At 59.1% G+C, this 14,420-nt stretch overlaps 1 protein-coding gene across 5 annotated transcripts; it reads left to right on the top strand.

Annotated features, from left to right (window-relative positions):
• Window positions 1-50: 50 nt before the first annotated feature.
• On the top strand, window positions 51-12,738 carry GUCD1 (guanylyl cyclase domain containing 1). Of its 5 annotated transcripts, XM_073790352.1 has the most exons (7): window positions 636-880; window positions 3,021-3,155; window positions 5,190-5,274; window positions 6,125-6,290; window positions 7,470-7,561; window positions 9,438-9,679; window positions 10,364-12,738. In XM_073790352.1, the coding sequence occupies exons 3-7, from the start codon at window positions 5,264-5,266 to the stop codon at window positions 10,453-10,455; spliced, it is 603 nt and encodes a 200-aa protein (XP_073646453.1). In that variant the 5' UTR covers window positions 636-880; window positions 3,021-3,155; window positions 5,190-5,263; the 3' UTR covers window positions 10,456-12,738. The 5 variants fall into 5 exon arrangements, with proteins under 5 accessions (XP_019798938.1, XP_033693191.1, XP_004319115.1 ...); XM_019943379.3 differs by lacking the exons at window positions 636-880; window positions 3,021-3,155 and adding an exon at window positions 51-187; XM_004319067.4 differs by lacking the exon at window positions 3,021-3,155 and having other exon boundaries at window positions 632-880; window positions 9,567-9,679.
• The last annotated feature ends 1,682 nt before the right edge of the window (window positions 12,739-14,420 follow it).

Below are 14,420 nucleotides of genomic sequence, written 5' to 3'. Positions count from 1 at the left end.
TCGCCTCTGCTTTCTCCTCACCCTGCCGGCTGGGAAACTTGGGCTCTGGTATAATAGTTCCGGGCCCGGAAGAGAGGGCTGATGACCGGACCCAGGTGCCGCCGGAAACATCGACCCTCGGGCCGGCAAGGGCAGAAGGGGGTCGCGTTTCCAAGCACCCCACACCAGCGACGGGCTGGACGGCAAGGTGGGCATCGGGGGCGAGAGGCGGTGGGGCCGAGGGTCAAGACCTGCCCTCACAATCTAACCTTGAGAACCCGGCAGCGCCAGGTGAAGGGCGCCCTGAGCGAGGCGAGTATCCCACCATACGGATAGGGAAACAGGGACGGAGCGGAGCGGGGGCGGCCTGTGACCGTCCCTCCAGGGGGTTGGAGTGGGGCTTGCTCTCCCGGAGCCCCGCGCTCTGCCTCGGCCCGAGGCTGGCGGAGGAGCTGGCCGGGCAGAGGCGGAGCTTGCTTAGGGAAGAGCCTCTGGGGAGCCCGCGTTCGCCCGGGCCTGGGCGGAGCTTCCGGGGAGCCGGGCGGGGAAGGGGTGCGAGGCCCGGGAGGCCAGGGGCGGGGCTCCCGGGAGCCGGGACCGCTAGCGACCGGACGAGCTGAGATCCCGAGCCCTGGGGCCTGGAGGCGTAGGAGTCGGGGCGGGGCGGGCCGCGGCCTGGAAGGGCCAGGGCGGGGCTTGGGGCGGCCCAGCCGCTGCCTCCCCTTCACCCCAGCGCGCTGGTGCTGGCGGTGGCTGCCCAGGAACCCGGCGCGCACGGGTCCCGCTCCAGCCCCAGTCAAAGCCGAAGCTGCAGCCGGCTCCGGGCCGGGGCCATGGGAGCCCCCCGCCGCCCGCGTCATGAGGACGGAGGCGGAGGCAGCGGGGCCGCCGCTCGAACCCGGTCAGTGCTCCTCGAGGGCTCAGCTCTCACTCCGGGGAACAGGGGGGGACCCCGCCCTAGCGCGGGGCAGGGTCCGGCCGCGCGACCTTGGGCCGACGGCCGCCGCGGCCCGGGCTGTAGAGCTTTGAGCGAAACCTGGCCAGGTGTGCACTCCGCCTTGGCCACCCCACCGCCAGCCCCGGTTAGTTTGGGTTTCCTGATACTTCCTGGGCTGGGACCCCAGGCAGCTCTGATTGCGATCATGGTGGGAGGGTCCCCGTTGAAAGTCAGGAGCGGCACCTTCCCCAGAAGCGAAAAGTCCTCCTGGGGCTTGGAAGATCCTGTCCCCTCGGGTAGTTAAGGCCTAGAAGGGCTGGGAACTGGCTGGGAGTACAGAGCAATGGGGGAGGGCCTTCCCCTGGCCTTCCAGACTCAGCGTTTTGTCTTGCTACAGTTCTTCACTCTCTAGTTCCTCTGCCCCAGGTGGCCTGAGTTCCTTTGGGGCGGAAACACAGACTGACCCGTTCAGTGCGGCGGGCCTCAATTTGCTTTTCTAAGTGGGGGAGGGGGAAAGCAGTGATTCCTGCTCTGCTTAAGGCACAGGGTTGATGAGAAAGAGAAAGGGCTGGTAAACTCTAAAGTGAAGTGCCAACACACTGGAGAGGTCAGGAGCACAGGAGACCCCAACCCTAAGGCATTAGTGGGACACTGTGATTGCAGCAAGGAGTAGGGCCCGGGGCTACCCTGGGATTTGCCTGCCTACTCCTCCAATTACCTAACTCTGTGATCTTGGATCAGACACTTGCCTTTCCTGAGCCTCTGTGGTGTAGTGACTCACGTTTACAGGGAGCTTTCTGTGGGCAGGCACTGTGCTAAGTTGTTTACATGCAGAGCCTCGTTAATGCTCATAATGACAAAGTCGGTTACCAATGTTATTTGCACTTTTGCAGATGAGCAGACTGAGGCCGAGAGGGGTTAAGTATTCAGGGCCAGTGAACTATCTTCCTTCCTTGGCAACAGCTGCCAACTGAAGCCAGGCCAGCACCTTCCAGGCAGACCCTAGCTCTCAGGTGGGACAGTCCCTTGGCTCCAGGCATCAACATCTGGCAGCAGCTTTGGGCTTGGAAGGCCTCGCCTACTCTTATCACCCCCCACAGGAGTATCTCTGGGTCCCTCTTGGCTGACCTGCTTGTGCCAGGATTCGGGATGGCCATGTGGGGGACGTTTAGCCACATTGGGGGTGGGGTAAGGATAAAAGAGTTAGAGATCAGGGCAAGAAGAGAAGGGGCAGCAGAGTTCCCGAGGGCCCTAGAGAGCCGCCGACCCCTGCGACGTTTACAGCTTAGGCATAGGGGAGGCACAGGAAGAGTCAGAGCCCGGCCAAAGATGGCCCAGCTAGCCAGTGTCAGAGCCCAGGCCACAGAGCAAGGAGGGAGCTGTGAACAGAGGGGCACAGTCTGGAAGCCTGGGGGAAAGGGGAGTATTGTGACACGTGGGCCTGGGTATCTCGAAGGATAAGGTCTTTTTGAAAAAAACTCCTTTCATTCGCGATTCAAGCATGTGTGTGTGCCTGCTGTGGTCTGAGGGTTGGGAGGAGGCAAATGTTGTCTGCCTGCCACTGAGGAATTCCCAGTCTGTCCAGTGGGGAAGTTACACACCACCTCCAATCCTACATATAAAGGGCCTCAGGGAGGGAAAGAGACCACAGCATTTGGATGGGAGACCACCTTTCGGACTAAGGGATATGCAAGAGCAAAGGCTGGGGAGTAAACAGCCCATGTAGAGAAAAACAAAAAGGCAGTTTAAAGCCACAGTGAGGAGTTCTTGAAGAGGGAGGCACCCACCACAAGGGGACAGCACACTGCATAGGCTTCTCCCTCCACTCAGCCCGTTGGGGGATTACTTTAGGATGTGAACACCTGGAGGGCAGGGCTTGGTCTCAGTTACCTGTAATGTCCCCCGAGCCTGGCACACAGTGGTGCTTAATAAGTTCCTTTTTTTTTCCAGCAAAGGTTTGATTTACTACTAAGCATCAGACATTAGGCACTGGGAATAACAGTGAACAAGATTAGCACATTCTCTGCCCTTAGGAAGCTTACAGCCTAGTGGGGAGACAGGATAGCTTTATTTTATTTTTCTTGTTTTTGTTACTTTTGCTAAGTACTGTGAAGGAAACAGGGAAATACTGTGAAGAAGAGCCCCTTCTCCCAAAGGTACAGTCAGAAAACGCCTCTCATGGGAGGAGACTTTGAGCTGGGACCTGAATGACAAAAAGGGGAAGACTTGAGTACTGAGGGTAAGAGAGTTCCAGAGCTGCACATATAAAGGTCTTGGGGTGAGGGCCAAGGTGAAGCGAGTGAGGTGGGCCCTACAGGCCTTAGTAAGAGATAAGAACGTTATTCTAAGAGCAATGGGAGACTGGAAGGGATCCCTCCAGATGCTGTGTACAGAAACAGGAGAGGGTCTGGGGGTAGAAATTGGGGCAGAGGACAGGCAGAAGTCAGGCAGGATGGAGCCCTGGGGGTTGAATCCATGGCAGTGGATGGAGGGAATATTAGAAGGCCTCTAGTCATGGCCTGGGTTCCTTTTAGAGCCAGAAGGAGGGAGCAAAGCCTGAGCCTGCCTGGTCTAAGTGTGCCACGCCCCAGCTGGATGGAGATCAGGACTCACGGCAGCGCCTGTGAAGGGCTTCGCACACATTCTTGCCCCAAGTGCCCACAGCACCCTGCGGGCTGGGGTCTGTGAGAAAGGAGCGGGCACCGAGAGGCCATGTGACTCACCCAGCTGGTGGCCTGCACTCACCCGTGCCATCCTGCCTTCCAAGGGCCCCGCAGGTGAGGCATAGGAGGAGAGAGGACAGTACAGTGCAGCGAAGGAGCAGTCACGGGTCCCTGCCTCCTGGGAATGCATGACAGCCCAGCAGGGCACAGATGAGCTCCATGCGAGCGTCTCCTCCTGTGAGCCAAAGCATGAACTCTGGCCCGGCAGAGTGCAGATTAGGGAAGGGGCACGGCCAGCCTGGCATCAGGGAAGGCCCCAAAAGTGCTGGCATCTGAGCCAGGCCTTGAGACCGGGGAGTGTTTAGACATGGGGAGTAGGAGCTTGGGACCCACTCCAGGCAAGAGGCTGCCTGGACAAGACCAGCAGGTGAAAGGCCAGGACAGACTCCAGGATTCATGGGTGGCCCTCCTGGTTGGTGCACGCGGAGGAGGCCAGGGCAGCTCTGCACAGACCAGTCGTGGGTTCAGGAGAGTCCCCCGGAGACCCCTGAGGCAGGGAAACCACATGGGCTGAAAGGCCGTCCTAAATGAACAGAGTGCTCACAGCCGGAGAGAAATCCTTCCAGTTCTTTAGACTCTAAGCTCTGTCCAGATTCACAGGATCCCAGGGCAGGAGGGTCCTGCAGGCCGCGTGCCAGCTTGCCTGCCCCAGCCCTGCCTGGTGCTCCCTGGCTCTCCTCTCTAAGGCACACCCCCCTACTTCCCCTATCCTGGCCCCTTGTTTTTCTCCTACGCTGCTTGTTTTTGCTGTCCACCAGGGCAGGGACCTGTCTGTGTCACTCACGACCATCTCTGGTTCACATGCCAGGCACTTACTAGGCTCTTGGGAATTATTTGTTGATTGAACAACTGAATCAGACCAAAGTCCCTACTTTAGAGATGGCCAGACTCTGTCCAGCATGAGGGAGTCAGTGGCCTAGCCCACAGCCGGCCAGTGGCAGAGCCAGGGCTGGAATGCCAGAATGCCTAGGTCGGGCCCTTTCTGCTCCACCCAGAGTAGCTTTCCACGTGCAGACACGTGACCGTCCCCTCCTTGTAGCCCTGGGGGCTGTGGAGTCAGGGGCCTCAGGAATTCAGACATGAATATCTGCTGAGTGCCTCCCGGCTGCCGCCCTGTCCCTGCCTCCTTGGAGCACCCACCACAGAGAGGGCTCTGGAGAGGGGCCTGTGGGGCTGGGAATGCATGGAGTGGGGGGCCAGGCACAACAGGGGTCGTCATGGAGAAGTGACGTCCGTGGACAGGAGTTAGCTGGTGAGGATGCGGGGAGGCGAGGAAGCAGAGGGTGCTGGAGCAGCAGCCATGAAGGCCTTGTCCTGGGGAGGTATGGGAGCTAGCCCACTGGAGGGTTTTGTGTAGGGCTGGCCTTCTCTGACCGGCATTTTGGGGAGATCACTGCCATGGTGAGGAGAATGGATCAGGGGGCCTTTTGTAAGGCAGTGCACTGGTCCCTGAATGGCTCCTGCAGGATCTGGGCAGCAGCTGATTATGGTGGGAGTGGCAGTGGTGGGCCCTACACCAGGGTCTGTGACCTCCGTGTGTTTCCCTGCAGGGGACTTTGTGCAGCTGCCCGTGCCCATTATCCAGCAGCTCTACCACTGGGACTGCGGCCTGGCCTGCTCCAGGATGGTGCTGCGGTGAGTGGGCAGGCCTTAGCCCTCCCAGTCCACAGCACCTGCTCTTGCGGGGTGGCACACAGGGAGAGACCTGGGTGGGATTCATCGTCCATGTGGCTCTCCTTTGTTGGGGCTTGTGGGAGGCCCAGCTTCCATCCAGGCTCCATCCCACCTGCAAAAGCAAGCAATGGTGGACCAGGCCTTCCAGGTCTGCGTCCTGAGAATGCCAGGGCTCTGGAATGGCCAGGAAGTCCCAGGTGCCCGGGCCTGGCCCACAGAGTGACCCCATGATTGAGATGTGGTGTCCTCCCCACTCTTGGCCTTGGACTCTTGGGAGACTGAGTCACTAGGGAGCTGACCGCTGAGCTGAGGCTGCGTGAATATCACAAGAACCTTGACCACTGGGGCACGGAGGGACCATAGCCATCTCCTTGTCACAGAGTTTTCAGGCAGCAGCCTAGAACGCCAGGGCAGCCTCTCCCTTACCCATTTTACCTCCTGGAATTCCAGGCAAGATAGGGTTCAAGAAAAGGATTCTGTACCTAAAACTTAGAAAACCACTGATGTGGTCCAAGCACTTAGATGGTCCTAGAGATGAAGCTGGCGAGGCCAGAGAGGATGGCAAGACTTGACCAAAGTCACAGCCAGCAAGAGAGGTCAGATGCAGAATCCAGGCCCTGGACTCCGTGGCCGGTGCAGTGCCCCCAGCAGCCTCGGGTTGTGCCTGGCAGTGTCTGGGCAGGACGTAGGAGTTCATGACAAAGGACAGAGCCTTATGGGGGCACAGGAACTCAGACAGTGGCTGGCAGGCCCTCGGGTAGAGGGTGACCCGGACCAGCTTCCCTGACCTCAGCAGCCCATCTGCCCACAGCTACTTGGGCCAGCTGGACGACAGTGAATTCGAAAGTGCCCTGCAGGAGCTGCGACTGACCAGGAGCATCTGGACCATCGACCTGGCCTACCTGATGCGCCACTTTGGCGTGAGGCATCGCTTCTGCACCCAGACCCTGGGCGTGGACAAGGGCTACAAGAACCAGGTGAGCGCCAGCCACTGGCCTTCACCAGATGTGGTGATCAGAAGAGGGTGTGGTCCAGACCTGGACACCCACGTGAGCACCCGGTGTTCAGAGACCAGGGAACCAAGGCAGACGTGCTAAGGGCAGAACTTGTGAGCTGTCGGACCAGATCACCTTGGGTCCAGCTGCTCAGAGGACCCCAGTGGTGAGCCGGGTCCCTCCTGACGCCCCCACCACAGACACCCGCCGCCTGCCTTCGACAGCACCTGACGATGCACAGAGGAGCGTCCGGGTGACCTTCCTGTGTCCTTCCTTGTGTCCCAGCATGAGCCGGGCCAGGCCTCAGAGCACACACTGTCCTCCTCTACCATCACTCACCGATTTTCTTCCTTCTCATGGGGACAGCTGGCTCCAAGTTGGGTCATTGGTGTTCTGGAAGAAAAAACAATATACTGTCTTTCATTTCTTTTATTTTTCTTTTTAAAAAGAATGCCAGCATAGCCTTTCCCATACCCCAGTGCATTTTCCCACCCTGCACAGCTGGAGCTGGTCTCACCTGCCTCCTGCAGGGTGGATCACGGCCCATGCTCCAAACTTTGGCAGAGCAGAGTCGCTACTGGCCTCGCTGGCAAGAGGGTTGTCGCACGGTGGCCAGTGCTCGTCAACCTAACTCTCCTTTGAACCTTCTAGGCCAGGGGAAGAAGGCTGACAGATCTGGCTTGGTCAGCGTGGCCGCGAGGCAGAGGAAAGGGCCTAAGAGCAGGGTATTTTCTGCCTCCCCCACAGGGGCTCTGGCCCCCTTAAGACCCCTGCACCAAACAGAGATTGTTCCTTGCTAACATATACTGGCTGAGCCGAGTGGTGGCTAGATATCCAGGGGCCTCAGCCGGCCCGTTTGCTCATTTACTCCAGACTCCTGCCCATCAGGGTACACAAGCCCGGGACGGCTAACCTTCCTCAGGGTGCCAGCCTGAGCCTGCTGCCCACCCATCGCCTGAGCATCCTCCTCATTCTCTGTGTGGTCCTGCACTCCTGGCCAGCCGCCCTGCCCGCTTGGGACAGACACAGCCTTCCACCCAGGCATGCTGCCTGTGCTGTCCCCCTGCAGGCTGGGCTCCTCTGCTAACTCCAGAAGGTGCTGTTTACTTCATCCAAGTGGGGTGAGGGCAGTGGCCTCTCCAACTGCCCTTCTCTCTTCAGTCCTTCTACAGGAAGCACTTCGACACAGAGGAGACCCGGGTGAACCAGCTGTTCGCACAAGCGAAGGCCTGCAAGGTGCTGGTGGAGAAGTGGTGAGTCCACCCCACCCCTGCCCTTCCTTGTGCACCTGCTCACCCACAGACTTGCAGGTTGGGGGGAGGCCTCAGGAAAGGCTGGGGAGTCAGGCAGAACTGGGGTTTCCTACCCAGCTGGCCCTGGGCACTGACTGACTTGCCCCCCCTCCCCAGGCCTTAGTTTTTCCATCCATAAAATAGGGACAAGTGGGGCTACATGACCTACTATACACAAAACTCTGGCCTGGGGTAGATCCTGAGTGGGGGATGAAGGAACAGGTGAGCAAGACAGACTCCAGCCAGCCCTCGGGCTGCTCACAGAACGGTGGCATGGGACAGAACACAGGGACCCTAATAAAGGGGTGACAGCCTGGGGAGCATGCTGGCACGGTGATGGAGGGTGACAGGGACAGCCCAGGGTCACTGTCTAGGGAGGCCTGGCTGCCAGATCTCCCCACGGGCTGCTCGACCTTATGTGGATCCCGCTTCTCAATCTATACGTGGGGGCAGGACTCAGGAGACCCCACGAGCGACTTGGCCAGATGCGAACCATTTCTTTCCCTGGGCTCCCTGTAGGTAATGCGCCCAGGCCTGCTGGCTCAGACCTGGGCTGGGTCCCCCAGACCTCCCTTGGGTCTCCCATTCCCCCCAGATTTCTGTTTTCATTGTAACGTAACCTAGGCACACGAAAGCCCACTGAGAAACAGGGAAAATGTCTCCACACATCCTCGGGCCCCGTGAGCACATGTTGGAGGGAGAGGCAGCCGATGTGTGCTTAGTGGCACTTGACAGGTGCTTCCTTGTTGAGTGGAGAGCTGGGGCTGTCCCCGTCCCACAGGTGAGGAAACTGATGGGAAAAACAGTGTGAGCCACCGTGGCCACCCCAACTCAGCCGTGCTGTGACTCGAACCTGGGACTTGCACCCCCGGGGTCCCATGGAGTCTGCCCTTTTCCTTCCAGCCCAGCCCCTGCTTTTCCCGGTAGCTGAAATCCCACTCTGGTACATACCGTTGGCAACTCAGCCAGCTGTTTCATTTCAAAGACCAAATGGAAAAAGGGCGTATTTCCCTGGGCCAAGGCAACAGACCAGACGGTCCTGTGACTCAGCGTGGCTGGAGTTGGGCCAGGCCATGAGGTGCTAATGTGTGCTCCTGAGGAGCTTGTAAGGATGGAGGGCCTAGAGTGGGTGAACGTCCCCCCCGTGAAGATGGTGGGGCCCCAGGCACAGAGGACCCTTGCAGCCCTTCTCCCCTCTGGGTCTTACTTGGACTTGCTTCCTTCTGGGGGCATTGGAGGGGGGCTGTGCCTAAGAGTCTGGAGCAGCTGGCTGAACTGAGGGTTCCCCTCAACGTGCTGCTGACCAGTCCTTCCTGGGCAGCCCCTTCTGCCACGAGGAGCCTTAGAGAAAAAGAAAAATAACCCTTTCAGAGAAACACTTGGTTTTGAAACTGGTGAAGGCGTGCTTGACTCAGATTTTGGGAAGCAAATTAAACCAACAGTTTACATTAATCACGCATCATTTAGGGTAAAAGACCAAGGCAGGGGGTGCTTGTACAAAAGAACTCACTAACCAGGTCAAGAGGTGGGGTGCTGCGCCAGTGGCCCTTGATGGGGGTCTGTCTGGAGCTGAACTGTCACCCTGTGAAGGGCCTGATGGGTCCAGCTTGTCCTGGGCACGCTCAGAGCCCTCCAACCCTGGTCCCATGCTTGGCCCCCATCTGAGCCTGGGCCACTGTAACAAAGCAGGACATTCCCACCTGCAAGGATCTCAGGGCAGACATGAGCCATGTCCCCAAGCTTTGTGACACAGGACAGGACGGGTCCAAGTGGGGGTCCACTTGAGAGACGGGGAATGGGTCCCAGCGGCGCCAGCTGACCCTCCTCCTGCCCACAGCACAGTGAGCGTGCAGGACATCCAGGCCCACCTGGCACAGGGCCACGTGGCCATCGTGCTGGTGAACTCAGGGGTGCTGCACTGCGACCTCTGCTCCAGCCCCGTCAAGTACTGCTGCTTTGCCCCCAGTGGCCACCGCTGCTTTTGCCGCACCCCCGACTACCAGGGCCATTTCATCGTGCTGCGCGGCTACAACCGGGCCACTGGCTGCATCTTCTACAACAACCCGGCCTATGCTGACCGTAAGTGTGGCAGGCGGCAACAGTGGGCAGGGCGGCCCCTGGCCCCCACGTCTCCTCCCATTCAATCTGGTGTGGCCAAGACCTACCTCAGTGCCTTCTCCCCAGAGCCCCTCCTCCCCCTGGACTCCCTCATCCTTGCCACCCCTCTGGCCATGCAGGAAACCAGCCACAACTTGGGGCTGTGCCAGACTCCATACCCCCGTCATCACAGGCCAGCCCTCTCTCCCTCCCACTGCACCAGCCCCCTGCCACCTCCCGGGGCCCACCCTGCTGTCTCAGCTGCACAGGCCGCAGTTTCCATCTCCCCCAGGCCAGCCCTCCGAGGATAGCCAGCACACTTGTCAGAAAGGAAAGTCTGCCCAGCCCCAGCCCCGGCCCCAGCCCTGGCTCCAGAACCCCCCCAGGGCTCCCATGGGCCTGGGGATGGGGAAGGACCATCCTGACTCACACAGACTTGTCCCGTGCGACCTCGCGCGTGTTTCTTCCCCTCTCTGGGCCTCACTTTCTCCATCTGCTGAACTGGGGAAAGGTCAGAGAACAAGCTCACACAGGCTGCAATAGGCAAGGAGGGCTTCCTGAGCAGGGAGGGGCAGCCAGGCATGTGGGATGTGGCTTCCCTGGGCGCTAGTCAGGCAGGTGCTCGCCTCACCCGCTGACCCTGCTCTGCCCCTCGTGCCCCAGCAGGAATGTGCAGCACCAGCATCAGTAACTTCGAGGAGGCCAGAACCAGCTACGGCACGGACGAGGACATCCTCTTTGTCTACTTGGACAGCTGACAGCAGGAGCCTGGTGTGCCCAGGCCCTTGGACCCCACCCTGCCCTGCCCCAGCTGGGCCCACTCAGGAGGCCCTGGCCCAGGTCTGGGGCTGCCAGGGCTCAGATGTGGAACTGTGGCTCCGGCTCATGTGACCAAACACCAGGGAGTTCTAGGAGGCTGAGTCCCACGTGCTTAATCCACCAGCGCTGAGCCGTCATGCCACTTACCCTGCACTCCTGCTGGTTGCTGGGTCGTCCCCAGAGCATCTGGGTGGAGCCTCCCCCAGGACCCCGAGGCTGACTCCAGCTGTGCTCAGGGGACATCCACCCCTACGGGTGCCCTTGTTGCCTGTGAGCCAGACCCAGGGCAGAGGGAGAAGCCTGAGCCCATCTCCGCACAGACCTGGTGAATGAGCCCTGAAGAGAGATGTTGCTTGTCTGTTTGGAGACTGTGTAGCTGGCCTGGGCCCCGGGGCTGGGACTGCTCCAGCCTTGCAGGGACCTGGAAGTACTGCAGACCCCCCTGGGCCTTTGGTGGATGCTGCCACCCCCTCCCACCTCCCAGTGGGACCAGTTCCTGCAGCTGATTGCAAGGCTTCTGGCCCCTGGGGAAGGCTGGACCTCAGGCAGAAATGACTCTGAGGCCCCTGCGGCCCTCCAGGTACTCCATCTCCTTGGGGTGGAAACCTGGGCTGCAGGTGGGACCCTGGCTCCTGCTGGCCAGCAGTGCTCACAATGCCTGACCCCGAGGGCCAGGAATAGCTGCCTGGTCCCCAAAGATGCTCACACCCACGAGGCTTCCTGACTAGGCAGGCAATGGGGCTTGTGTCTGAGGGCGGGGAACCCCAAGTTTCGCAGGGTTGGTTGCTGGGGCCCTGGGCCTGCGTGGCTGATCAGTGGCTGGGTGTGTGGGGGGTACTGTGACCCTCCACCACCCGCCCTGGTGTTCACATCAGGACCTTTTGCACAGAACTTTGGGTCTCTTCTATCTGACAGGAGGGGTGTTACCTACCCAGGATCACACAGCACGGCACCATAGCATGGACTAGAGCTGTTTTCTTTTTCTTTTTTTTTTTTGAGAGGGGGAGGGTGGTGTTTTTGAGATTTAAGTTTTCACTTTATGGGGGTGAGACTCAACCTCAAGTAAGACAATAATAGTGAGATTGTAGGTACTTTGGAACCACTGACACCTCTCTTCACAGGACAGGTAAGCCAGCCCAAGTTCTCTTTCAAAGGGGCCTCTCACCATACGGACAGAATCTGGCCCAGGAGAGTGGTGGAGCTGGGTCTTGAACCTGGCTCTGCACCTGAAAAATAAGGACAATGGATCATTCCCAAAAGGGCTGGGGACACCCATGCCTCGGGTTGCCTCTGGCTAGGGGGAAGGGATGCCCCAACAGCCACACCGCTGCAGCACCCTGCATCTCTGTCTTCCGGTGCCTGAGGCATGATGTGGGGCAGCTGCTGCCCCTCCCTCAGACTGCCGACCATGGCCATGCTCCACGTCTGCCCCCATGGAGCCATGGCTACTCTGAGGGGCAGGGGTGGGCTCTGCTGACAAGGGCTGTCAGACCACCTAACCACATTGTTTCTCAACACCAGACGGCCTTGACCAAGAGGGAGGCGTTGTTGGCTGGGCAGCCACCCTGGGTTTCAGAGACTAGTGCTGCCTGCAGACTGGCCTCGTGTCCGTTGCCTTAATGCTGGGTGGCCCAAGATCCCAGGGAGCGCTGTCCCACGCCCAGGTGGCTTTGGGTTTGGGTGTGCTCAGGAGGGGTCCAGGTAACACTGGTGAGGACATATGTGTCAAGGGAAACAGAGGAAGTGAAGCTTTCAGGATGGCTCCCTGTGAGTGAGGCTGGCACAGAGAGCAGCCTCCACAAAGAGCGGTCACGGCATCTCTGTCCATCAGAGACACTCAATCCCTGGGCTTGGAGGAGGGCTTCTCAGGGCAAGCACAGGTTAGAGGTCACCTGTCTGGAAGATTCACAAGAGCCACCTGCCCCTGGGGTGGTGCCACCTGCCTGGGGAGGGTCATGGAGGCAGGACACAAACCTCATTGTGTCGTATTCTCGCACAAATCATGAAAATGGGGCTGGAGATAGAGCCCAGACATCAGGAACTCTGCCTACAGCACGTGGCACCACAACCCCCTGGCCACACACAGGGGGCCACGCTGGACAGTTGGCTCTGTTCACTCCAGCCACCTGGGGACAAAAGGGATCTTTTGCATTACAGAGATTTTATACATATATTTTGTTTGTAATGAGCCATTCTCAGTAAACATTATCCTCACTGCGAAATGAGTGATTCCTGTCTTCTCCCCGGGTTCTCAGCACCAGTGCATGGGAACCTGAACATTCAACCTGCCACAGCGGGTTTAGCTGGGACTGGAATAGCTTCCTGCTTCTCAGACTTGCATCCCTTCCAGTGCCTGTGGAGGCACACACAAGCGGAGCTGGAGGTGGAAGAGTCTTGGAGCTCAGCTCGACTTTGACTATGGGTCTTGGAGAGGACCTGGATGATGCATAGCTGTGGGCAGGAGGAGGACCTGGGAGGGCGGGGGAGGAGTGGGGGGACAGTGGGGCCCACAGGAGGGCATGGGGGGTGCAGAGGGCAGGACTACAGCCTTCCCTGCACCCTGAAGCCTTATCTGCTGGCTACTGGACTCCTGGCATTTTGCTTGATAAGAATCTACAGAAAAGGACTTCCCTGGTGGCACAGTGGTTAAGAATCCGCCTGCCAATGCAGGGGAGATGGGTTCGATCCCTGGTCCAGGAGGATCCCACATACTGCGGAGCAACTAAGCCTGTGCACCACAACTACTGAGCCCGCGTGCCTAGAGCCCGTGCTCCTCAACAAGAGAAGCCACCGCAATGAGAAGCCTGTGCACCGCAACAAGGAGCAGCCCTCGTTCGCCGCAACTAGGGAAAGCCTGCGTGCAGCAACCAAGACCCAACGCAGCCATAAATAAATAAACAAATAAATAAATATGTTAAAAAAAATCTACAGAAAAAGGAAGTGTTTGGAAATCCTGCCTTATCTGGCATCCTCAGACCTGCCCCAGGTCCTACAGAGAGCTGATGGAGCCGGAGCCTGTAGGTCCTGGTCTCCGGCCGGTGCTCTCATGCTGGCTGACTGCTGCTCAGCCCCTCCCCAAGCCCCACATTGTGGAGACAGAGGTCTGTAAACTGGAGAACAGCCCTCTGGACACAGCTTCAGTCAGGGAGCTGACCACCTGAGGTCAGTGTGCCCAGCTAGTGTGCCAGGCAGCAGGGCAGGTCTCCTATGAGTGTAGCCAATAGCATGTGAGCCCTGGCAGGGAGCGCACCCCTCTGCACTTGAGCATGAGCCCTGACCATTCGGGGAGAAGGAGCCCATCCTGAATGGACATATCATGGGTCGGGACAGGCATGGGAGAGATTGGTTTGGGGCCTTTGAGTGGCCCCTGAATACAATTATGGGAGGAAAATGACAGAATGAGGGAGGCATTGAAGCAGGAGGGACCAAAGGGGGGCGGGGCATGGTGAGTCCTGGGTGGAGTACGTTGCCCAGAGCATGTGGACGGGGGGCATGGGGGGGGACAGGCTGAGGACTCCTGGGAAGGGCCCCACTGGGAGCCAAGGGGCCAGACCAAAGCAGAGGTTTGGGTGCAGGTAAGCTGGCGCCTTTTGCCCAGGGTCGCTCATGGGGTTACATGAGGGTCTCTCAAGCTGTTGGGCAGGGCTGCAATTGCCTCAAGGCTGGACTGGGGCTGAAGCATCTGCTTCCAAGCTCACTCATACGGCTGCTGGTCACAGGCTGCCTGGGCATCCTCATGACATGACAGGAGGTAATAAGAGGGAGGGAGGGAAGGAGGGAGGGAGAGAACAAGAGCACGAGAGCATGAGAGCAAGCGTGAACACCAGGAGGCAAGGATCACTAGAGGTCCCATAGACCAGAGCTAGGAACGTTCCGGAGACAATCCTCTCTAGCGTGTCCTGAG

Source organism: Tursiops truncatus, chromosome 13 (assembly GCF_011762595.2).
Source record: "Tursiops truncatus isolate mTurTru1 chromosome 13, mTurTru1.mat.Y, whole genome shotgun sequence".
Lineage (NCBI taxonomy): Eukaryota > Metazoa > Chordata > Mammalia > Artiodactyla > Delphinidae > Tursiops > Tursiops truncatus.
Note: the sequence above shows the minus strand (reverse complement) of the source record. Positions and strands in the feature narration are given on the sequence as shown.